Consider the following 25833-nt stretch of genomic DNA (forward strand, 5'->3'; position numbering starts at 1 on the left):
TTTTTTTGTTTGTTTGAGAGAGATCCAGCACACAAGAGGGGCAGAGAGAGAGAATCCCAAGCAGGCTCCACACTGTCAGCATCAAGCCCGATGTGGGGCTCAATCTCACAAACCTGTGAAGTAATGACCTGAGCTGAAATCAAAAGTCAGACACTTAACCAAGCCCAGGGGCCGCCCAGGTGCCCCGTAAATATCATTTAACGTGTGATCTTCTGTGACTGTTTTCTCTCATTGTAATGATTTTGAGGTTCATCCATGTTGTGGCATTGTGTCAAAACTTCATTCCTTTTCGTGGCTGAATAATGTTTCATTGTATAGACACCCCACATTTTGTTTATCTGTTCATCAGTTGATGGATTTGGGTTATTTCCACTTTTGACTACTATGAATATGCTTAGATGGAAGTTGATATACAGGTTTTTGAACAGGCCTGTGTTTTCGTTTCTCTTGGGTACCTGCCTAGGATATACCTAGGAGTGGAATTGTTGGGTCATATGGTAACTCCGTGTTTATTTTTTTGAAGAATTGCCAGACTTCCTAAATCAGCTTTATCATTTTACATTTCTTCCAGCAGTGCCAGTTGGCTTTTGTTTTTAGTTTCAGGATCCATTCAAGGATCACACATTGTCTTTAATTGTCATGTCCCTTTAGTCTTTTTTGATCCAGAGTAGCCCCAGTGCCCTTCATCACAGAGTTTGGAGAGTTCAGGGCGGTGTTTTGCAGAACATCCTTCAACTTGGATTTGTGTTACTGTCTCCTTATGATTGGGTTGAAGTTAAAACATTTTGTCAGGAATTCTTCATATACGATGTATTCTTACTATATCAAGTGGCACTCGATACCAGTTTGTCCCATTATTGGCAATTTGAAGTTAGGATAACTTAATTCAGCTGTTGTCTGTTAGATTTCTCCCTTATAAGATACCCTTTCCCTTTGTAACTAGTAAGTAATCTATGGGGTGGTAGTTGAGACTGGGAATATCCTGTCCTCGGCAGTGTTGTACCCAGTATAGTAGTCCTTGGTGATTCTTGACTGAATCATTTATTCCTTAAGGTGGTTGTAAAAAAGTGATTCTGTAGTCTGTCATTCCTTCTACACTGTTGACATTTTCCTGGGAAGCTGGGTTACCCCCACTCCTTTAAGAAGCTTTAGTGTAATTTCCTCATTCACTATAATAACCATCCCTGTCATTAATCATTCCAGTGCTTAAATGCAGCCCAGACTTTGCTTCCGTGTCCTTTTGACATGCCCCATCCGTGTTTGTGTGTTTTCTGTACGTTCTGACACACAAGATGCTTTCTATGCTTACCTTGTTTTTTTCTCTACCCTAGTTTCCTCTGTTTACTTTCAGATATGTTCTATTTTTATATACGGATGCATTTTCCTTCTCTGCCTGTTTTATTTTTGCCTAAATGGTACTATACATTCCTACTAGTCAGTCATAGTCTGGAACTTGTTCTCTGCCTCATTTTTGTGAATTATATTCTATTTTATGAACACACCATAGTTTATTTAGCTAGTCTCCTTTTGATGGGTATTTAGTCTTAAGTTTTTTGCTTTTATAAACACTGCTTTAATATATAACCTTTCCATCTCATTTTACATATTGTTGAATGTATTTGTAGGATAATTTCTAAAAGTGAGACTGTAAGGCAAAGGGGATGTGTGTTTCCAATTTTGATAGCTACTCCTTACTAACAGAATAGTGCTGGTGTTTGTTTCTGTTTAGCTGTGATGAGGGTGCCTGTTCCTCCTCCCTTTTGCCAGCAAAATCAAATTTTGTCTTTGCCATCCTGGTAAGTGGTAACGTTTCTTTGGTTTACATTGTCTTTCTATTATAATGAGTGATGTTGAATATCTTTCTTTTATTTAAAATTTATTTTTAACTTTTAAAATCCTTTTTTTTTTTTTTTAAGTTTATTTATTTTGAGAGAGAAATCAGGGGAGGGGCAGAGAGAGGAGTGAGAGAATCCTAAGCAGGCTCCTTGCTGTCCACACAGAGCCTGATGTGGGGCTTGAACTCACAAACCATGAGATCATGACCTGAGCCGCAATCAAGGGTCAGATACTTAACCAACTGAGCCACCCAGGTGCCCCTTATTTTTAAGTAATGTCTATACACAACATGGGGCTTGAACTACCAATCTGAGATCAAGAGTTGCATGCTCCACAGCTGAGCCAGCCAGGCACCCCTAAAATCCTTTCATTTTTCAAGTTATTTCTTTTTTTTGTCTACTGTCTTTTCGGATACTTTGCCCACATATGTCCAGGTGCTCTTTGATAATGCTGTAAATGTCATTGGTCCATGTGGCTGACTTCTCTGGAACAGACTCTGTTGACTTCTGTGTGAGCCAAACCTCTTCTGGTCATAACTCCCAGAAATTTATTAAAACCAGCCGGTGCAGAAAGAGGGATTTTCTAGAACCCCAGTGGAGCTGGGCCTCACAAAGACTTGCTTTTGGGATCACGGTGCGTGATGTTTCTGTCACTGTTGGCTGTGCAGCTTTTTCTTTCTCTGTTTCTCGTCTGTTGCACATGGTAGGAAATGTCTAGTTGTCCAGTCACCGGAAACCAGCCTCAAGTTTCAGTAGAGAGAATATCTTTAGCTCCTTCTGGAGCCTCCCAGGGTGGGGACAGGGGTGGGATGGGTCATTCGCCTTTTCTGCCATTGGCAGCTGTCACTTGCATAAGCTTCAATTGGGAATCCTGACCTCTGTGTGGTACCAGGGTGCAGGGGGTGCTGTGCTGGCTCAGGAGGTGCTGGATGCGTGGACAGAGGACAGATGCTGCTTTTGCTCAGGGTCTGGAGTCCAGTTAGAACTGCTTTCCAAGGGAGTTGCTACAAAAACTAATGGAAAGGGCCAGCAGAGTGGCTGGGAATGGAGTTTTTCTCTTTTTCTCTGAGTTCTGACAAAGCCCTCCTGGGACATCATGCCTTCCCTTGTCCTGAACTTGGCCATGACCTTGAGCTTTGTCATGGTCTCATGGGTGGACCTCAGGGCCAAAGCGATGGCGCTTCACACCGCCCAACACATACATACTGGCCGGATTTGCCAGGCGTAAATAGCGCATTCCAGTGGAAGTGCCGGCCCAGGCTGCGGGACGTGCTGGCGCCCCCTCCTGGTCGGCAGCGGGAAGGCCTGGGAAGGCCGACCCGGAGAGCTCGAGGCTGGGGCTGGGCTGCAGCGCGGGCTGCCGGCTTAGAGGGGGTTCCTGAGGGCCCGTCACGCGCTTCAGCCGCCCCGGGAGCGGGGAGATGTGGGAGCAGGGCAGGTAGGCAGGAGTAGAGCGGGGCTTGGGCAGGAGGAGTCCGCCGTCCGCAGCATCTGTGGGGAAAAGCTGAGGAAGGAGGCAGCTTGGTCGCTCGGCTCAGCGCAAGCCCCTCTCCTCAGGCGCTGGCAGAGGTTACGGGATTGCCTTGCCACCAGAGAGGGTGGGCAAGAAGATGGCGTTCCAGAACCCGTTATTACCTGCCAGGCTCCAGGCCCGTCTCCTGCTCCCCCACAGCTCCCCTGCTCAGGCCACAGAACCTCCGTGTTAGACAGCAGATTAATTTGAAAATTGAGTTGCAGCTGGATGAGTTGATGTCAACTTCAAAGTTCAGTGGTGTTTAATTAAAGCCATCCAGAGACGAAACCCGCTCCCAGGAAATTATTCTGACCGAATAATTAAAGAGAATAAAGGTTAGATTTGTATTTCTGGCTGAGTCTGTGTTGCATTCGGCATCTCCAAAACATGAATTCCATTAACCTTTCGTGAACCAACATTAAATTGCTTTCAATTAGTTGTCATTCTAATTAAAGTAGAGTCGCACAGAAGAGCCTTTGTTTATGCTCGGTGTCTGTTCCCTTTTCTCCTCTGGAATTACGTCCTCTTGAAGAAACGGTCATTTGGAAAATTGTTTGTAACTTTGTGTCTGCCCGTCCCTCCTTCGGTCAGGACCTATTCATTGAACGTCTGGAAGAATCGGGGAGGCGGGCCATGGCCGCAGGCTGGGGTAAGTCTTCACTGCTGTGGCTGGTTGAGGTGACTTGCAGACATGTGTCCCGTGGCTGTGGGAGACCAGGTTGAGGAATGGTTAAGTAGTCTGCCCAGCCTGGGAAGTCGGTCTGCCCAGGAGGGCTTGTGGGTTGGGAGGGGCGTGCGCTTGCTGCCATTAAAAACAGAAGGGGGGAGGGGGGGAGGCGCCTGGGAGGCTCTGTTGATTAGGTGTGTCTGACTCTTGATTTTGGCCCAGGTTGTGATCTCACAGTTTGTGAGATTGAGCCCCGCATCCAGCTCTGTGCTGACGGTGTGCAGCCTGCTTGGGATTCTCTTTCTCTCTCCCTCCCTCCCTCTCTCTCTCTGTTTCTCCCCTGCTCACTGTCTGTCTCAAAAATAAATAAAGAAAAACAGGGCGGGGTGCCTGGCTGGCTCCGTTGGTAGAGTGAGTTGACCCTTCATCTTGGGGTTGTGAGTTCGAATCCCACGTTGGGTGTGGAGATTACTTGAAAAATAAAATCTTAAAACAGAAGAGGCAGCTTGACTCTACTTGCAAAGACAGTCATACCTCAGGCTTTGTCCCCAAGAGCCGCTCAGGCCTGGGGTTTCTTAGTGCTATCGGTTACAACCCCCCCTCTCCCCCCCCCCGGCTTCTGAGCTGGCTCTGCGAATCTTGTTCTTTTCTTTCCTGGTTCCCTTGCTCCCTGGGCTGTCTCCGGCTCTTCATGAGTTTTATGTGTTTTTTGTTTGTTTGTTTGTTTTTTTAACATTTATTTATTAGTGAGAAACAGAGAGACACGGAGCGTGAGCAGGGGAGGAGTAGAAAGAGGGGGAGACACAGAATCCGAAGCAGGCTCCAGGCTCTGAGCTGTCAGCACAGAGCCCGACGCGGGGCTCGAACTCGCAGACCGTGAGATCATGACCTGAGCCGAAGTCGGACACTTAACCGACTGAGCTACCCAGGCACCCCATGAGTTTTATGTTCTTAACCTTACGGGCCATCAGGTGCCCTGTTGTCCTTTCCCACAAGACTTTGCCAGGAGCAGGTCTGGGCTTATTTGAGGATAGATAAGACACCCTGTTCCCCTGTCAGCCCGATCTTTACCATCACTAACCCTCAGCACAGACTGTTCCTTCTCTAATTGCTGTGTGCCAGATTCTGTGGGGCAGGAGAGACCAGAGAGGGGTGACCCTGTCTCTGGTCTCCAGAGTTCACGGAATGATGAGCACAAGCAACGTGCGACAGAACACCTGGAGGCGGAGGCAGGGCGCAGGGCGCGGGGAGGAGCAGCGGGGACGGAAGGGCCACTGTGTAAATTGCGTAGTGCATTGCAGGTGGGGAAGGACGTTGGCCTGAGGGACGAGCACGTGCTGATGTGTGAGAGCGTCTTGCATGTGCGTGACGAGGTGGGGAGACAGGAATGTTAGAATCTGTGACTGAAGAGGGAGGCTCGGGCCAGCTCATGAACGACCCTGGCGTGCGTGCGTGGGTGCGTGTATGTGTGCGTGTGAGAGCGAGAGAAAGGTTCCGTTGATGACTCCGCTTGGCTTCTGGGCGGGTGGAGGCACAAGATGGCGGGTAAACAGCAAGGCATGTTTTGTTAGGGAAAAATGGATGGTCTGTGAGGCCTCTAGGCAAAGAATTCCGATAGGCAGTTGGGTCTGGAGATAGAAATTGGAGAGTGAGGGGCGCCTGGGCGTCTCGGCTAAGTGGCCGACTTGCGCTCAGGTCGTGATCTCATGGGTTCGAGCCCCACGTCGGGCTCTGTGCTGACAACTCGGAGCCTGGAGCCTGCTTTGGATTCTGTGTCTCCCTCTCTGGCCCTCCCCAGCTCGTGCTTGCTCTCTGGCTCTCAAAAAATGAATGAAAATGTTAAAAAAAATTAAAAAGAGAAGAAAAGAAATTGGAGAGAGAGCAGGATTCAGGGGCAGTGGTGTAAGTGAGGAGCCAGAATGGGGGAAACAGCACTATTTGCGGAGTGGGTGGGGAGGAGAGGGGCTTGTGGTGGCTCATAGGGGGAGCATGGACACGTTATATGGAAGAAGCCAGACACAGAACATAGCATGTGATTCCACGTATATAAATGTCAAAACCAGGCGAAACTAACCCGTGGTGATAGAGGTCAGCCTTGTGAAGAACATTCCGTGTCTTCATGTGGGTGATTACACGTATGTGCGCATATAGACCGATACGCTAAGATCTGGGCGCCCTACTGTAAGTTACACCTAAACAACAGTCTTACCAGAAAAAAAAAAAAAAAAGGATGGAAGTGTAGGGAAGGAAAAATAATTTTCTTTCCCCTCTTCTGACTTCTTGGCCCAGACCCCTGTCATAAAAGATTAACAAGAGAAAAGAGTTTAATAACATGTTTACCCCGTGTGTACATCATGGGAGATGCCCGGGGGCAGTGACTCATCCCCTGAGGTGGCTTAGAGCTCAGGCTTCAATAGCTCTCGGGAGGGAAAGGGGAAGGCAGGCCTCGGAGGGGGAAGAAGACGATTTTTGAGGAAGGTGAAAGGGCCCTTAGAAGAACAGCTTGTGACAAAGCTTGTGAGCATGTGGCGCCCCGCTTCTGGTCTCCTCTCCTGTGGTAATGGCTGAAGACACTCCCAGGGAGGGGATCTGTGACAATCGAGTTCCTTTGGGAGCATCTGTCTTGAGGCAGGAAGGGGGTTCAGAGAAAGGCTCTCCCTGCATCTGCTGGTTTCCAAGTGCCTCCAGCCCGAAGGCATCACTCTACCAGAGTGGCATATCTTTGGGTGGCGGGTTTTCTGCTACACTTCGGAAGGAAGATGGAAGGAAGGGAGGAAGGAGGGAGGAAGGAGGGAGGAAGACGGGAGGAAGACGGAGGGAAGAAGGAAGCCTGGAGCCTGTGGTGTCGGGAGAGGGTGGATATTCAAGGAAGAATGAGGGCCGGTGTCGCTCACGCCGAGAGGTGCGGCCACGGGCTGGCTCTGTAGGGCGGCGTGCGTGTGACCGTGTCCTCGGAAGCCTCCCTGCCAGCCCTCCCGTGTTCACTAGCGTGTGTTCCTCGCGCTGTCGAATGGGGGGCATAGAACAGACCCCGACATGGAATTCGAGCAGGGAGGGGGCGCGATCCTCAGGTCACAGCCATACCCGAGGAGTCTCCCGTGCTCTTGTCCGTAGCTCCCACCAGTGCGAACGGCCACGTCTGTGGCTCCCTGCGTGCCCTCCCCGCCGAATCCCTGTGTTTAAATTTGATAACGTTTAATTTAAAAAGGTGATTAATGACTGTAATTTAATTTAAAAGAACTGTCTTCTATTTTAATGTGTGGGTTTCCCATAGAAACCACTTCAGCTTCGGCGGCCCTCCATGGCGGCTTTATTAAGGGAGCCATCTGCAGGCTTTCCTGGCTTTCCTGACAATCTGTCGTGCTGCTCCCCGCTTCCAGTGCAAACACTGTTCATTGCGTGGGAGGCTCCAGCCGGCCGTCGGGAGGGGACAGCCTTCCCTCCCTGTGCGTGTGGCACAGCTGGGCTCTTTCTCTCCTGTTCTGTGGATGCTGGGCCTTCACTGGGCAGGTAGGGGCAGAGCCCGAAGCTCGCCGGATGGGCCTCCCCCGTGCCTCGGATGCTGTGCGTGGGTCTGGCCCTCGCTGATGGCGCCTAAACTTACCTAAGCCCACAGTGAAAAATGGCTTTCTCATCTCAGCTTTGTTTTCTCTGTCAGATTCCTCACTTGCCCAGAGGCAGGGCCGACCCGTGGTGCCACGAGAACCGGATTGGATCTTCCCGATGCTCCAGGGTCCTGTGAGGGCTGAGTCTTAACACAGTTCCTCCAGGAGGGAGGGGACTCTTGGCTCAGCCCCGAATTAATTCATCTTCTAAATGGAAATGTCAAAGCCTGGCAAACATTCCTGCTAATGATTCTGGTGAGGGGGTATTCACGGGCAGCAAACAGTAGGCCACGTGAAAATGGATTTTGCCCGGGAAGCCGGGCTCTGTCTCTCTCAAGGGAGAAACCTTGATAACCTAATCTCAATTCTGCACCGGTTTCTGGAGGGCCGCCTAAGGAGTGGAATTTTTTTTTCTTGTCATTTCATTAGTTCTGAATAAGGGAAGGTGTTTCAGCTCCGGCCCCCGAGGGCAGGAAGCAGCAGCAGGGTCGCTTCAGGAGAGGGTTTCCGAGAAAGGGAGTTTCCAGATCCGAAGAAGCCGGTGAGAAACCAGGAGGGAGGGGTACCGAGTGGCCCAGCCAAGCGGGAGGACACCAGAGGGCCATCTTCCCTCCGTGCCTGTCATCCGAGGGGCGCACCGCCCGGTGGATCCTCAGGGCCCCCAGGTCGCCTCTTGCCCCCTCCCCCCCACTCCATGGCAGATGCCGTCTCCACCTTGCCTGAGATGGGCTAGGAATTCTCCCACAGACCCTGGGAGCCAAGTGCCCCTGACAAGCAGCCTGTCCCCTGGCAATTACTAACCAGTTGTCTGTAGTTTGGTCATTTCAAGAATGTTATGGACATGGAAATACAGTTGATAAGCTTTCAAGATTGGTTTTTTCACTATGAATAATGAATACTCTTAGGCTTCTAAATTTTCATGTATCAATGGTTCTTTTGCTTGTTAAGTAGTCAATTTAGAGGGAATGCATGTGTGTGGGGGGAGGGACAGAGGGAGAGAATCCCAAGGAGGCTCTGCCCTTGCCAGTACCGAGTCTGAGACTCACAAACTGAGATGGTGACCTGAGCCGAAATCAAGAGTCAGGTGTTTAACCGCCTGAGCTACCCAGGTGCCCCAGCATCATTTTTTATTAAACATAAAAATTTCACCTTTTGGCTGTTGTTAGAGAATCTAAGCAATGGGTGGGTGGTTGCAGTAAATGACCAACCCAAGATTCCTTGGTGAAGGATACTCGTCACGTTTCAGATCATATACTGTTTATAGCATGCAGTTAAGTTTTCTAACTTGGGGGGAAGCCAACTTGGCTATATACGAATCCTAAACTATCCCACCTTTCTTGGTTACGTGCGCCGCGAGGGCAGGGCCGGGTCAGTCTGGCCATCGGGTTCCCTGCTGATCCCGGCACAGCTCCTTGCACGAGGCAGGTGGTGACCAACACCTGGTGCGTGGACGACTCCTTCGGATGTGGTGCCACACACACGTCCCAGGTAGCCCGCTGGCTACCACTTGGAAGGTGCTGGCGGCAGAGGACGTTTTTATCGCAGGGAGACGAGTCTGTAGAATCAAGAGGACCCGCCTTGTCCAGACACCCGACTCAGGTCAACCGAACTAGTGTTTGGCGGTTGACATGGTAAGAGAATGCCGGCTTCTGGTTTCCCTGCTCCCAACCAGGTTTCCAGGTCAGCCCAGCCCGGTGTTGGCTAACTGGGCATCACTGTGCGAGGCAGGCTCCGAGGACCTTTCCCGAGCGCTGTGGCCCGGTGGCTGTGTGAACATCCAGAAGGAAGCGGGAAGATCAGGTATGAAGGCTTGGCTTTTTACTGAAAGGTTATTTTTCCCACCTGGGACCATTTCTTCTGGTACCCTCTGTGTTTGCCGTTCCTGTTGTGAGATCTGGGGAAAGTAAACTCTGCCAGGAGTTGAAATCTGCCTCTGGAGCCGGTTTTGTGTCATCCCACTAAGATGTTTAGCCATCAGCACCGTGATTATGCATATTCATCTCTGTGTCGATGGGCGGCTCCCTAGGAAGATCTATTTTCAGGACCACATGCTTACATTGCTGAGGGACAGGAGGTGCAAGATCAAAGCCCCGTGGCCGAGCGGGGCCTGCCGTGGGATGGGGAATGGGGACAGAGTGGAGAATGCACTTGGCTAATGACAGAAGTTGCTACGCTCCTTTTTGGGTGTAATGGAAATTGCCCAAAGCTTGAAAAATGAGGGAGCAGCATCGCCAAACAGGTTTAAACTGAACATTAGGGACGGAGGACGCATGTGCCTGACTCTGGCCAAAGAAGGCAGGAAGAGCAGGCAGTTGCCGGCTGCAGGTGCCACAGGATGATGTAAGGGCCTGGAAGCTTCTCTGCCCTGCGCTCTGGTTATAGGGGCGGCGGGAGAGGGCACTTGTGCATGAGAAGGGTCCCTTCACCTTTGTGACTCTCTTTGCAGCCCTGTGCTGTCTTCTCCGGGTCTGATTGCTTCCTGTGGTTTTTCCTTCTGCTGCTCTGAAATGCTTGCTATTCGTTTAACCTAGTTCATCCTTTGTATTAACGGCGACTAAATGGTCACTCTGGAGGCCGGAGGACCTGGCTTCCAGCCTTGGCTCGGCCACCTGCTAGTAGTGTGACCTGACTTCTCTGTTCCTCAAGTTGCCTTGTGTGTAGAATGGAGAGAATGGAGTTTAGGATTGTTGGAAGAACTGAATGAGTTAACACACGGAAAGCACGTGTCATCTGAGGTGCCAGCTGTTACCGTGGAACAGCAATTAGGTATGTGGCGGGACCGGATTTTAGCCACGGAGCATTTGTTTTTTGTTTTTGCCCGTTTCCTGTTTTTGTCCTTTGAGATACAGAAGTAGCACCAGTAAGTTTTTTCTGCCATATTTCAGGATTGGTTAAAAACAACCACCACAAAAACGTGTTCGGTTCAGTAAGCCACGGTCTCCCGAGGATGTCACCCAGGGATGCAGAAGTGAAACAAGCTGACGTTTCCAGAGACGGTGAGACTTTTTTCCGTTTGGGATTCTCTTTATTCTTTTGCCTTTATATCAGAGCATTAAGGGTTATCGTAGGGATTTAGTAACGCACGTAGAGTAGAAATTCAGGTTTTCTTTGGAATAGGTGAACCGGTTAGCACAGAAAGTGTAACATTATGTATGACCCCGTGAGGAGAGCAGGAGATGCCTCTTTACAAAGAGTTACATCTGTGTTTTTGGGAAAAATGCCTGAGACCTTTCTGTGGTCCTCGAGGACTCCAGTCCTGGGCGTCCCAGGCCAAGGCGGCTGCTCCAGCAGGGACAGGCTTCCGTGCTGGCGACAGATGGGCAGCCTGCGGGCAGGGGCTTCCCCCACTCACTCCCGCAGCCAAGACGGAGATGGACACAGGCTCCCTGTTTCCCTAGCCCCTTGGCCGATTCTCCAAAGATTTACCCTCCTTCTCTCCTCCTCCCTCCCTGTTCCTAAAGGATGTCTGTCTCCTAGTTTGAGTAGCAGAGGCGCAAGCTTTGAGGTTACAAAACATGAAGTCCTGGCCGGTATCGAAGTCTGGGAACACGGGCCACTTCCCAGTCTCCCAGCTCTTCTCCTCGCCCGCAGGGAACACTCCCGGCACGTGAGGGCCAGGGTGATGGGACCGCGCTGGGCCACACAGGTGCCCCGCCGGCAGCTCTCCTTGCCCCAAGTCCTACATGTCTGCTCTTCAGGCCTGTCAAGAACAGAAACATGTTCTTGAACTCTGTTTCAGTGCCAGCTCTAAGCTGGAAACCTAATTCCTTCTAGAAGTTAAACCAACACCTCAGTGTGCTCAAAATCGAATTCATCATTTCCCCCTTTGGGATCCCCTTATGTTATTGAGAGGAAAAAATCACATTGTTCAGTGAGTTTGCTCAGATGTGTCAGCCCTTCTGTCTTCGAATCGGTGAGGTAAGTAATCCCTACCCCACGGTAGCCTCTCAGGGGTTCGTGTCTGTGGGCGGTTGCGAACACAAGATTCAGGGTCAGCGCGGATGAATGAGGGAACGATGAAAACCCCATCATCTCCGTGCCTTTAAAATGGAGGACCGTATGGAATGCTCCCGATCTGACTTTTCAGAGAGAAAAAGTCGTAGCAGCCGGCGTATGGTTGTGGCGTACAGAGGCTCTGGGTCCCTGCGCAACACAGGGGGGCCGGCGACAGCCGGGGCCGCGGCGCCCTCCGGAGCGCGAGGACTTCACAAGGGCTGACGCGGGGCGGCGGCGACGGGAGTCCGTCCGGCAGGTAGCCAGGATCACCAGGGTTATCCGGTGTTAAACGTGAGAAAGCGTAGTCGTGAAATAAATGAAAATGAAGCTACTCGCCTGTTAAGTGGGAGCATGAATGAGAAGTAATTTCCTCTAACATAACGAGATGGGAGTTCGTTCCCACCAGGATGGTTGTGTCCACAAGTGGTGGTCAGCTGATGGCTGGACAGCGTGGAGACGAGCAGCACAAGCAAAGGAAGAGTCAAGACACAGGAAACATTTTGATTATTTTATTTCATAATCTTCAAAATCTTCTGCCATGAGACAGGAATGCATGATAGAAATGGCTCAACATCTTCACATGAAACACTTGGATTCATTTTCATTCACAAGTTTTCTAAAAACATCTACAATTTCATAATCCCACCCACCTGCAACCATTATCACAGATTTAATTGACCATTAAACAGTAGTTGCCAGCAAGAGAGCTGGAACGCTTCTGCGCATTAGTAGTGTCTTTTGAAACTACCACCCAAGAGTATCACCGTCATAAATCTCATTGTACACAGCAACCGCAACGGTGACTGGTGTCCCAGGCACACTCCCTGCTGATCGGAGAGAGCTGTATCTCCCAGGTAAAGAAATGCTTTTTCTTCTAGAACTACTCGTTCATCTCAGTATTTTTCTTGCAGGGAAGGAGCACATGCTGATCTTGATGATTCAGTTACGCTAATAGGCAAGTATATATGCCTGGCATTTATTGATGCTCTCTGATAATTATGTACAGAACATACTGAAAAGTGGATTGCTTGGAATCTAGGTCTCTTCTTTTGAAGAGAACTCCTTTGAGGTTTTTTTTTTGAACTGTAAACAAAAGGAAAGAGATATACGTGGACATATACCTATACACATAGAGATATACACTGAGTATTTTCAATGTGGTGTATATCTTCTATAGATACACACAGAGTGTCTACACTCACCCCTTCACACATACCCACACCCTTACATACAGCATGTGAATATAAATGTTGTGAGTGTCCTTGGGAGTTCACTGGAGTTTGTATATTAATTACCAAATGGTGATGAAATACCTGATTTGTATTACTCCTGAGAAGATACTAGAAGGGAATGACAGTTCTGATGCACTTTGGAATGGCACAATCACGTAAACACTTGCATACTTATACTTAAGACTTCTGAACTCAAAGTTTCTAAACATGGTCTAACAACAAAAAAACAAAAAAACAAAAGAACAATTCAGCAAGTTAAAAAATAAATCAAAACAGTATTTTATAATCAATGTATAAACAAATATATAGGAAATGCGTATTTGTCAGTAATTATTTTTATAGTAGGAAACATGTACTTAAGAAAAACATAGTTATCTGACAAAACTTAAAACAAAACCCCCCTACTATCCAATGCATAACACACGCGTTGCCCATGACAGCAGAGGGCAGCCGCGTCAGAACTGCAAGGCCTTGCAGCAACTCTACCAGAGAAAAATGAGCATATGTAGCAAGTCTGTTAAGTATGCAATTTATAAAAAATGACTGTGACTGTTATATTTCTATAAAAAAGAATTTGTAATTTGCTGAGTGTCTTATCCCTCAATGTAATCTGTATAAAAGTTACAATAAAACCAATGAATTTCAAGCACCAATTCAAACTTACTGTATTTGTATTTCTCCTGTTATGAAAGAGACAAATTATGAGGAAGGCTAAGTTCAAATTAGCCAAGTAATTATTATAGTTTTATAGGCATGCGGTTTCTTCTTCCATTCATGTGGATGCCAAACATTACAAAATGTTTCGGCCAGTAAAGGAATCCTTGGAGGAACCCATTATTTCTGAGAATTAATGGTTTAATATACATTAAAAGCTCTTTAACAAACCACTGCTTTCTTAGTTTTCAGATACAACAGGTCTGCACACAAGAAATCAAGGGACTGTTCCTCATCACGACTTAGAAAGGCAGCATCTGGACGCCTACCGCTAGTGGAAGCAAAGGGCGCTAGGACTCAAGGCAACACCATCGCTTGTGGCGAGACTGAAGTTTTTAACTAAAAAATTTCCACTAGACAATTGGGGTGGGAGGATAGCTCAGTAAGAGAGTGTTTTTTTCTTCCTGATTTCTTTTTCTGCATCAGGGAAAAAAAAGTAGCACAGTCTGAGCCAGTAGATGAGTAACCGTGTTTGTGATGCCTCTGGTTGTTCCTGAAGAAGACTTGTTCAGATAACAAGGGGTTGATTTCAAATCCATACAACTGCTGTTTTTGTTTCCAGTATTTACATCACACCACTTACATACGTGGTCATTTCTGAGACATTAATGTTTCAGTCTCTCTCGCTATTAAGAGTTTGGTTAATTTTCAACACACACCAAACAACCGACATGGTCGGCTGCATTTGAGACTGAAGGTAAGACCACTGAAAACAGATCGTGTGGAAACGCAAATCGCAATCAATAGTGATCTGCGTCGCTTCCCAGCCTGTTATCTGAACTCTATCACAAGATCACATGCAGCTGAAGGAGGAGAGAGACTTGGGCTGAAGCCCTGGTGTTAAGACAGGGCTGGGGGGCCTTGCCGGTCCTCGGTAAGAACAGATTCACTCTGCTCCTTGCTTATCTCGCTGGATGGCTCCTCCAAAATGGGCTCACCGAGGTCCTCGCTGCCCCCTTCACTCTGTTCCTCGATGTGGTCTTCGCTGGGCTCCATGGTCTGTTCCAGGCTGTTCTCCAGAAGTGTGGGAGAATTGCTTATTCTACTTTCGTCTTCAGCTGCCTCATTTAAGGGCTGGGACGGAGGCGGTGTGGGAGTATCAGACTGCATGACACTTTCAATGGAAGAGATGGGGGCTTTGGTTAGAGTACCATCGGCTACGATCTCATTTTGAGGCAAAGGTAACTTTTCTACAAGTTTCCACTGAATGATGCTCATGTCTTTTCCACCAGTTGAAATCAGGTGACTGTCACTGTGTGTAAAACTGACATTGGTGACATGGCTGCTGTGGGCGCTGTACTTGTGACTGGGAGCCTGTGTGAAACAAATCAGACCAGAAAATTAGCCTCATTCCTTACATGCCTCCTTACAGCAATGAAAGTGACTAGGTAAGGGAAGTAATTCAGTTTCTGAAACAGTAATTCAGACCAAAGCCACAGTCATCAAATCTGGGGAACAGAACTAGCAGCAATTTCCTTTCAATACCTACTTATACGGGAGAAACAAAACAGAATAATTGGACACACATCCATACCGTCAGACCATATATTTTATTTTATTTTATTTTTTTTTTATTTTTTTTTAAATTTTTTTTTAATGTTTATTTACTTTTGAGACAGAGAGAGACAGAGGATGAACGGGGGAGGGTCAGAGAGAGAGAGGGAGACACAGAATCTGAAACAGGCTCCAGGCTCTGAGCTGTCAGCACAGAGCCCGACGCGGGGCTCGAACTCACGAGCCGTGAGATCATGACCTGAGCCTAAGTCGGATGCTTAACCGACTGAGCCACCCAGGCGCCCCAGACCATATATTTTAAAAAATAACGAACAGTCTGTCTCTTCTGGATATCAGTTTGGTATACTTATACAGACATTAGCCATTATTCTGCTGAGATGGCTAAGGGAGAACTTACTAGGCGGGCAGGACTGTAGTTGATTTAGAAAATGGCCCCATTGGTCTTATGTATTTATTTTTAATATTTTTTTATTGGAGAGGGGCAGTGGGATAGAGAAATATCTTAAGCAGGGTCCATGCTCAGCATGGAGCCCAACACAGGGCTCGATCCCATGACCCTGGGATTGTGACCTGAGCCAAAATCATGAGCTGGGATGTTCAACCGACTAAGCCACCCAGGCACCCTGATCCCGTAAGCTTTATAATGGTGATCATATGTGTAACAAAGTATGTTAGTAGGTTTAGGAGACATTAAACCTGTTAAAAAATTATTTAAAAAGCAGATGATAAACAGTAAGAAAACACCAGCTTGACCTTAAAAGGAGCAGGGCCTGCCTGGACACTTACAAGGGGCACTGTTGTCCCTCTGTGCACCTCAGCAGCACGGGTAGTAATGAGTAACTCTGCACATATCTTCTCATCACTGACACAAAATTAGCCCCCAACAAAAGGCCCTACAACACTAGTTTTCATTATATTGATTTTACCTTTGCTTTGGAGCAGGGATATTGAAACAGATGGACTTTGCAGAAGTCGTCAGCAACAGCGATCACCTTCCTATTGTGGGATCGCACCAGTGCATTGATATCTGTCCCATCGGATCCTTCTGGCCAGACACCTTTGATACGGAAACACAGTGGTGGAGGAAAATTAGTCTAAAATATAACTGTGATACTACATAGGCTTATTTCATTTTAGAATCTTACTTTCATCTGTGTTCAAACTCTTAGCTGCTAACATTTTCCTTACAAATTTCTTAGTAGTGCAATACCTCTTTTAAAGGATGAAGTTTTACCCGAAATCTAATAATAAAATTAAGCCAAAAATAGCCTCAAGATGGAAAATTTAAAGACACTAGTACCCAGCAGGTGGCACTCATTTGTTTTAGTTTAACTCACCTCTGCAAATAAGCTCTTCCTTTCTAAAGTTTCTAGTTGGAGGGGAAATTCTCAGTTAGTTGTGTGGTGAGGTACGGAAAGAAAGCCATAGCATTAGTTCTTCCAAGGAGACTCTGGGGAAACTGTGTAAAATGCACACACTCCTCCTCTGCTGTTCCCTTCAGGTGGGCACTTGAAGAGAACCTCGAAGATTCTTAATAGAAATGCATAGGCCATCTACAAGTCTACCATGCTGCCCCACAGAATTTTCCTGTAACTAGGATTTATGTCCAGAGACACTACAAATTTAATTATTCTGAATCATTATGAGGCACTGGTGATCATGTCAATGTAGTTAGCACAAAACTCTATTAGACTAGATGGAACTTATGGAATGTATAAGGGCTGAGATGCTGGCCTCCTATGGTTCAGTGCTATTCTAAAGAACAAATAAGTTTTCGGTAAATTTGCTGAGTCAAAACACTTTATTTAAAAAAAAAGTTTTTTAATGTTTATTTTTGAGACAGAGACAGAGCATGAGCGGAGGAGGGGCAGAGAGAGAGGGAGACACAGAATCCGAAGCAGGCTCCAGGCTCCGAGCTGTCAGCACAGAGCCCGACGTGGGGCTCGAACTCACAAGCCGTGAGATCATGACCTGAGCCACCCAGGTGCCCCTAAAACACTTCTTAACTGACACCTCTTACTAAGTAAATGAGTATTGTTTCATTAAAATAACAAGGTACGGGGGCGCCTGAGTGCCTCAGTCAGTTAAGTGACCGACTTCAGCTCAGGTCATGATCTCGTGGCTCGTGAGTTCGAGTCCCACGTCGGGCTCTGTGCTGATGGCTCAGAGCCTGGAGCCTGCTTCAGATTCTGTGACTCTGTCTCTTCCCCTGCCCCACTTGTGCTCTGTCTCTCTCAAAAATAAATGACCATTAAAAAACATTTTTTTTAAATAACTAGGTAAATTACCAGCCATTGGCTACTGCTTCAGTTTCACCCAGAGTAATGAAACTGTATGTGGACTAGTCCGGATTATTTTTTAAATTTCTTGCTAGTCTAGGCATTCTCCTCCATCTCTATAGCAGTTGTGTTTACTTTTTTGAGAGAGAGCACGCAAATGGAGGGACCAGGGGGGTGGGGGTGGGGGGAGAGAATCCCAAGCAGGCTCCATGCCCAGCTCGGAGACTGACATGGGGCTTGATCTCATGACCCTGGGATCATGACCTGAGCTGAAATTGAGAGGCGGATGCTTAACCAACTGAGCCACCTGGGTGTCCCTGCACTCCAAATTTTATCTTTAAATAATATCTACTAAAAATGCCTTTATACTTTAAATGCATTCATATGCAAAAGAGTAAGAACTGCTGACAAGGATGTGGGGAAACAGAACCCTCGTACATCACTGGTGGGAATGTAAATGGTGCAGCCGCTTCAGGAAAACAGTCTGGCATTCTCCAAAAGGTTAAACACAAGGTTACCATTTGACCCTCGAATCCCACTCCTAGATATATACTCCAGGGAAATGAAGACATGCCGATACGAAAGCTTGCACATGCTTGTTTGCAGCAGCATTATTTATAACAGCTGAAAAGCAGAAACAACTCAAGAGTCCATCAACTGATAAATGGACAAGCAAAATGTGGCATATGCATGCAACGGGATATTGTTCAGCCATAAAACGAAGTGCTCATACAGGTTACAATGTGGATGAAACCTGAAAACGGTCTATAGCAAAGAAACCTGTTTCAATGCGTCACACGTTGTGTGACTGCATTTATACGAATTACTGAATAGGCAGAGGTCATTAGAGAAAAAGCAGATGAGTGGCTGCTGGGGGCAGAGGAAGGGGGAGAGGTGGGGAGTGACTGCCAATGGGTAGAGGGTTTCTTTTTTGGGGTGAGGAAAATGTTCTACAAGCAGACAGTGCTGATGGCCACACAACTCTGAATATCCTAAAACCACTGTACTGTATACTTTAAATAGATGAATTATGTAGTATGTGAATCACAGCTCAATAAAGCTATTTTAAAAATTTACAAATTTAAAAAATTCAGTTTTTACTTGGAGGAAAAACATGGGAAGACAATCTGTGCTATTATTGTAAATTTTTTTTTCCTTTTAATTGTCTTTCATATTTATTGAGGACCAAAAGTCTGCTGGACTCTGCAGAGAACACACTTCACAATGGTTCAATCCTAATACACTTAATTTCTCTGAGTCTGGCATCAGTAGCGACAACACTGAAGAACATACACAGACTACTTTTCACTTAGCAATTTAACCAAGTAAGTATTATACATAAAAACTCCACAAACTACCTTTTCCTCATCAGGTGTCATGTTCTTACCAAAGACTTGAAAGCCTAGGACGCAGGTATATGTCGTCCAATCGATGTCCTTACAATCTGATCGATTCCTGATTAGTTTGCAGCCACTCGGAATGTCCCCTTTAAATTTAGAAACAGGAAGTATAATCATAGTGACTGTGTACAAATGTTTTTGAAAGTGCATCTTGATTCAAACTAGCCACGTTTACTTGTATTTATAATCCACACACTGAAAAACATTAAGACACATTTAAAAAGGAAAAGAAAGTGCTCACTTTACCGTTCATAGAACCACAAACTTGTTCCCCACTGAAATTGTTCTTGCTTCTTTAAGAAGCGTAAATGCCTATCCATTATACTCTTTCCTGTCTCCAGGAAAAGTTGTTAAATACAAAATTGTATGAGAGCAGCAATCTCCCTGAGTAATTTCTTAAGACTACATATCTACATATTTAAATTAATTCATTACTTTCTGGGAGAAGTGAACCACATTTGAAAGTCTCATTCCTTAGCTCAGAGTAACATGTGCTTTGTCAAATCAGAGAGGCCAGCACGCACTCTCTGCACAGCCTGTTCATCTGTGCCCGACAGACCCATCTCAGCCATATCTAGTCGTTCATACTTACAGTACAATATCTCATAGTCTCCTGAGTTAGACATTATATATTTATTGTCTGGGGACCAGTCAAGGTGTGTGATATAGCTGGAATGTCCCTAGAGAAAAACAGAGCGACAATTAGGAAAGCATTCAGTGTTTTGAATAAGTCGTTTAATAGTTAGCCAATACTTTCTCTGCGTAGCCATTCATCTGGAATTCCTCAAGTACAGAGAGGAGTATCACAGCCTCTAGAACTGAACAGGGCTCACAACAGGTCTTTAGTTCTTTCTCACCATGTCTCACTGGCAACTGAAGAGGCAGGTATTTAAGAATCTCATGCCCTACCAACTGAGCTAGCCAGGCGCCCCAAGAGGCAGGTATTTAAAGATGCCAGTGATACATGAAGAGTTGTGGCGGAACTCTGGAAGACAGAGATCTCACCACAGTGGAAACATGTGGAAACACTTGGAACTTGGGAACATGCTGTTGGCCTTTCCACGCAGATAGCAGCCACAAGCACCGACTACTTGTGTCAGACTTCCAACAATGAGGAGTCTCTTAAACTTGTGCCTTAAAGGATACTTCACAGATAACCATATCCTCAGGCCTTATTTCAAGTCACCGGTGTCCCCTTTAGAGGGACTTCATTTATGAGAATGAAGTAATGGTTCCAGGAGCTGCTGCTTAGTATCCACAGTACACCCCAGAAGCTGGGGAATATGGCACACGTATATGGGCATATGGAGGGTTCCTAGAAAAACTCTCAAAGAGTATTTCTGGGGAAAACTCACCCAACATGTACTCCTTCAGAACAAGTGGATCCAATCTAATTAACTCCTTAAGCAGTGATTTTTTTTTTTTTTTTTAATCTATTCATTCTGAGAAAGTGAGCTTGGGGAGAGGGGCAGAGAGAGGAGAGAAAAGATCCCAAGCAAGCTCTGTACTGTGCTGTCAGCACAGAGTGTGATGTGGGGCTCGAACCCCTGAACCATGAGATCGTGACCTGAGCCAGAATCAAGAGTCAGATGCATAACTGACCGAGCCACCCAGGTGCCCCAAGACCGTGATCTTTTTCTGCTCTGGTTTTACTAACACTGTGGGAATTAAGGCAAAAAAACTACCAAATGCTGTATTTTGTTGGCTTCCTATGTAAGCATCTGATGATTTCTAAGATAAATCACACACAGGTCTTAACGGTTTACCAAAGTCAATGGAGACTCAAAAGCACTTTTATCTCCTACCATCTATGGTAAAACATATTTAATTTCTATTGTACTTTTTGAATTACTAGCTTTCTGCACCCATGATTTTATGTTTTAAGTTAAAAAATCCAAAATAACTTAGGCACAGCTTTTAATGTTTCACACAAAACATTCTAATTACTCCATTATCCTTCTGGAGTCTAACGACACCTGCCTGGAGCTAAGATCTCCTTCACAGTGCTGTATGGCAAATATACATATTTAAACACTTAAATGAATTTAAATTATGGGAATTTGAGAACTGTGAAGCTCCTGAACTCACCAGAGACGAGGAGGTATACTGGAAAACAGGTTTGGAATCACTTGCTAGGCACAACGGAGATCTACCAACTTAACAAGAAATCAATTTTCAGAGCCCGAAAGACCCATGTGGTTACTGGATATTTTCTGAATATGGCAGAAGGATGGGGTTCACACAAATCCTCTTCCTGGCGCACACGAGTCTGATGGCGCTGGGCTCTGGTGTCAGGAGAAGCCATGCTTCTTAGATAAGAAAACTACATGAAGGACCGATCTCACTAGATTACCCAGGCAAAGTGCAGTCCCCCAAGAAGCATTCACATTAACGTAGAAGTGTTTAAAAATATAATCTGGATCTCTGTGAAAATGCTTTAGTAACATTATTTAGAAGAGCATCAAAAGCTTATATGTAGGGGAGCCTGGGTGGCTCAGTTGGGTGAGGGTCCAGCTTTGACTCAGGTCATGATCTCACAATCTGTGGGTTCAAGCTCCATGTCAGGTTTTGTGATGGCAGTGCAGAGCCTGCTTCAGATTCTCAGTCTCCCTCTCTCTCTGCCCCCCCCCCCACTTGCGCTCGCACGCTCTAACATAAAAAAAAAAAGCATTGTATGTATACATAATATTCAAGTAGCTCCATCTGTACTGGACATAGAACATATTTAGAAGGTCAGTATAAAGTCTTCTCAAAAAGGACTCCTGAGTAGCAAAAGTACCCAAATAAAGGAAAGACCCTGGGGAAGTTATCAATTCATACCAGAAAAACAAAGTGAGTATTTTCTCCCTCATATGGATTCCAATAAATAAGCAAAGAAAAGATTAAATGCAACTGTTTGGCATCTGTAATGTTACCTTCCCATACACCACCTCAGAGTGTCCTTGCTTCACCCAACTCATAGGCCATGGAAGGTACAGGCACAGCTTGGGGGAGGGTAGCTTCAAATACCACCCCAAGGGCGCACACACAGTTGGGAGCAAATCTAGTACACTTGTGGGGTGCCTGGGAGGCTCAGCTCGTTCAGCGTCTGACTCTGCACTGGAGTCTGCATGGAGCCTGCTTAGGAAGATCCCTCCTCCCCTACTCGCTCTCAAAAAAATAATTTTTTTTTTTCTTTTACTATACTTCCTTGAAAAGAAACAGTGAAGTATTTTCTAAGCCGGAATTTTCATTACTGCTATTAAATAATCACAGTAATAATCACAAGTGATGGAACCCAAGACGACTACTCTGAAAAAAATCAGAGATATTTTAGCTACATCTTTGTCAACTAGAAGACCATCTACATCGGTGGCTTGCAACCCTGGCTATATATTAAAAATTATATGGGGAGTTTTTTAAAAAAGTTCCAAGGCCTAGAGTTAGGGATCTCACCTTTTCCTTGTAAGTAGGTACCAGACATGACTCCCCCTTACCATCTAGAGCAGTGCTAACGGAACTTGCTGTAGTAATGAAAATGTGTGGACATACACGGTCCAGTGCAGCAGCAACTAGCCACCTGTGGCTTCTGAGTACTTGAAATATGGCTAGTGCTCCCAGGGAACTGAATTGTATTTAATTTCATGAATGGAAAGTTGTAGTTAGTAGCTGTGATATTGGATAATGCAGAGAACAGTCCATTCTTACCCTACTGATATGAAATATTTCTTATCCTCTAGTAAATTTCGATATAAACAGATACCTGTTTCTGAACTTTCTTTTCTGTTCCATTAGTCTGCCTATCTCCAGTCAACTGGAATAGTTTTGTGGTATGTGGAAAATTTCAGATGAACTTTCAAAACATTTTATCATAAATAACATGTTGAAAATTTAAATAAGGGGGTGCCTGAGTGGCTCAGTTAAGTGTCTGACTCTTGATTTGGGCTCAGGTCAAGATCTCACAGTTCAGGAGTTTGAGCCCCATGTCAGGCTCTGCACTAAGAGTGTGGAACCTGCTTGGGATTCTCCCCCTCCCCCTCTCTCTGACCTTCTCCAGCTTGTGCTTTCTCTCTCTCAAAATAAACAAACAAACTTAAAAAAATATTTAGGACTGCATCAAATTTAGACAATAATTTGTAGAGAACAGCTATTTTTATCAAATCTTTTGATCCAGAAACATGTTATAACTATTTTTTCAGCCATGTTTCCTGTGCTTTACTTGCTAGGTTTATTCTCAAAGCATCTACAGTTCTGGTTGCTATTGCAAACAGGATTTTTCCCCCATCAAAGTTATGATGTGCTTTTGCTGGTTTGAGGGAAAATTATTATTACTATTTTAGTTTTATTTATTTAATTAGTCTCTACACCCCATATAGGGATTGAACTCAAAGACACCGAGATCAACAGTTGCATGTTCTTCTGACTGAGTCAGCCAGGAGCCCTGAGAGAAAGTTATTCTTTATAGAATAGGTTGCTAGCTCCTATACAATCCAATTCTGCCACCCTTTTGTTAAGAGCCCACCTAAAACACTGGATTTCCCAATTTCTTTTGCAGCTAGAGGTGGTGCAGAAATCACTGAGTGGGGCTTCTAGGGAAACTTTAAGAGAACTGATTTAGGAGGAGCAGTGTCTTTTCCCCTTGCTCTGATCCTCTCCTCCTGGAACTAGATCTGATGACTGGAGAATGACAGAATACAAAGAAAGGAAGATCCTATGTCCCTGATGACTTTTGTTTAAATGATAACACATCCCTCATTTTTTTACTGCAATATATCCTGTTACACGAACACTGAATCCTAATCCCATACTGGATTAGTTTCTTGGAGATTTTTTTTTTTTTTAATGTTTATTTATTTAGAGAGGGAGAGAGTATGAGTGGGGGAGGGGCAGAGAGAGAGGGGAGGGGTGACAGACAGAAATCCAAGCAGGGTCCGCGCTGTCAGCATAGAGCACAATGTGTGGCTTGATCTCACCAACCATGAGATCATGACCTGAGCCGAAATCAACAGGACGCTTAACCAACTGAGCCACCCAGGTGCCCCGTTTTCTTGGAGATTTCTAAGCAGACTGTTAAAGACTCTTTTATGCTTCTCTTTTTGATGTATATTTTCAATTACCAAAATCCTGGCAAAAAGGACCTTACTTTTACCAGCATTTCTTTCCTATCAGGACAGACTTTGTAATAGTACACCACTGCACCTTCAATATATTACATTTTCTACGCTAAGGTCTCAGAATGTGTTAAATCCTTTTACCAAGAATTGGAGTCAAAGACAACGCCAGTGTGCTGGCACTCAGGGGCAGAATAAAAGCATCTTAATCCTTGGGGGCCTGGGTGGCTCAGTCGGTTAAGTGCCCGACTTTGGCTCAGGTCATGATCTTGCGATTCATGATTTCGAGCGCCATGTCAGGCTCTCTGCTGTCAATGCAGAGCCTGCTTCACATCCTCTGTCTCCCTCACTCTACTCCTTCTCCAGCCTCTCTCTCTCAAATAGAAATAAGCATAAATAAAATTTAGAAAATTTTCAAAAAAAAAAAAAAAGGCATCATAAAAAAAGCATCCCACTGCAAACAGAGTAGAAACTTTAGGTTGGTCAGAACACTTAAACTCTTTCAAGGAAAATGCACAATTATCCACAATTAGAAAACTATTTTTGAACTTTCATAGATTCATATTAAATGCTGAAAGACACCCTTATGTAACACCCGGGGTTGTCTCATCTAGTTACTGAGAACAATGCTGCTGCTGATGGCACCCAACACTGAGCAGAGAACATTCTATGCACAGGGCATACACGGTCAACTCTCAATCTTCCAGGAGCCTGCAGGAGGACGCCCACTTAGCAGATGAGCAAGTCCAGGAGGCAAAGAGAGGTTACATAACTTTTCTGAAGTCACTATTATAAAAAAGAATTGGTGGAGCCAGAGTTTAAGCCCAGGTCAGAGATGTCTGGACCAAATGAAACACAGCATTTAAATCATGCTTATCTTTTACTCATTTCTCTAACAGTGAAGATGAGCAGAAAGTAATTTAAAAGTAGCATTTCAGAAAAAGAATTTATAAGTAAGGACTTTTTCAGTACATTTTCAAAATAGCACAGGAAAAGCTGAGGTAAAGAAACACTGTATGGAAAGCAACAAAACTATAAAACCTCACAATCCTCAAAGGTATTTCAGATAACCAACCAGCAGTCTTCAAATTCTTCTAAGCTATAAAATCAAGAGAAGCCCCATATACAAAGCAAAGAAAATCAGATCCATACTAGCCCGGCCCAGCCCCACCCCCAAACCCTGGGGCTTTGCAGAAGTTAAAAAGAGCTTCTGAATCCAAAGCCTTTTTATAAACTTTTCCATAGCAGCAGTTATAAAATCAAACTGCTTATACAGTGAATATATGATATAACCATGAACCCCTGAATCCCACAGGTTAGTCAGACCACTTTTTCTAGTCTGTATTAAACACTAAGAAGATGGATGCTTTCATGGGAAGTAAAGAAAGACAAAAGGTCATCCTAAATTATACGATCTGAGTGAGAGGCACAAAATGCCACCGATCTGGTCAAGTAGGCCCAGGGTGTGTGCTAGAGGGGATGTGGAGAACCCAAGGGCAGCAGGAAGATGGTGCGCTCCCAGGGGCAAACGCGGGAAGTGAGATGGCAGACAGGCCACAGAAGAGAAAATGAAAGGCTGCCACACAGAAACAGTATGGAGGGATGACTCCATTCCTTTTTTTTTTTTTTAATGTTTATTTTTGAAAGAGCGGGGAAGAGAGCAAGCGTGGGGAAGAGGCAGAGAGAGAGGGGGACAGAGGATCCGAAGTGGGCCCTACGCGGACAGCAGAGAGCCCGGTGTGGGGCTTGAACCGTGAGATCAAGACCTGAGCCAAAGTGGGACGCTTAACTGACTGAACCACCCCGGCGCCCCAGGATGACTCCATTCTATGTCTCTTCCTCTCTATTCCTCAGCCAGACAGGTCAGGCTCATGGAGAGAAGATCATTTCTTGGAAGATCACTAGGGTTCCTTCAAAGAGAAGTTCCAGGACCATATGTGTAGAAACAAACTTGAGGTGTTTGAGGGGGAATATCTGCTACATAACA

At 45.7% G+C, this 25833-nt stretch overlaps 1 protein-coding gene across 9 annotated transcripts in view; it reads right to left on the minus strand.

Moving 5' to 3' along the window:
* Nucleotides 1-12110: 12110 nt before the first annotated feature.
* Nucleotides 12111-25833, minus strand: part of EML4 (EMAP like 4) — a 159442-nt gene continuing 145719 nt past the window's right edge. For all 9 annotated transcript variants that reach the window (XM_019446369.2, XM_019446383.2, XM_019446393.2 and 6 more), the window contains 4 exons: nucleotides 19349-19436; nucleotides 18744-18842; nucleotides 16004-16134; nucleotides 12111-14876 (listed from right to left, as the gene is read on the minus strand). In XM_019446369.2, the coding sequence (XP_019301914.1) occupies nucleotides 14403-14876; nucleotides 16004-16134; nucleotides 18744-18842; nucleotides 19349-19436 (792 nt within the window). In that variant the 3' untranslated portion in view covers nucleotides 12111-14402. The remainder of the gene's footprint in view (nucleotides 14877-16003; nucleotides 16135-18743; nucleotides 18843-19348; nucleotides 19437-25833) is intronic.

The sequence above is a fragment of the Panthera pardus genome, unplaced genomic scaffold (genome assembly GCF_024362965.1).
Source record: "Panthera pardus isolate Hobbes unplaced genomic scaffold, ASM2436296v1 HiC_scaffold_26, whole genome shotgun sequence".
Lineage (NCBI taxonomy): Eukaryota > Metazoa > Chordata > Mammalia > Carnivora > Felidae > Panthera > Panthera pardus.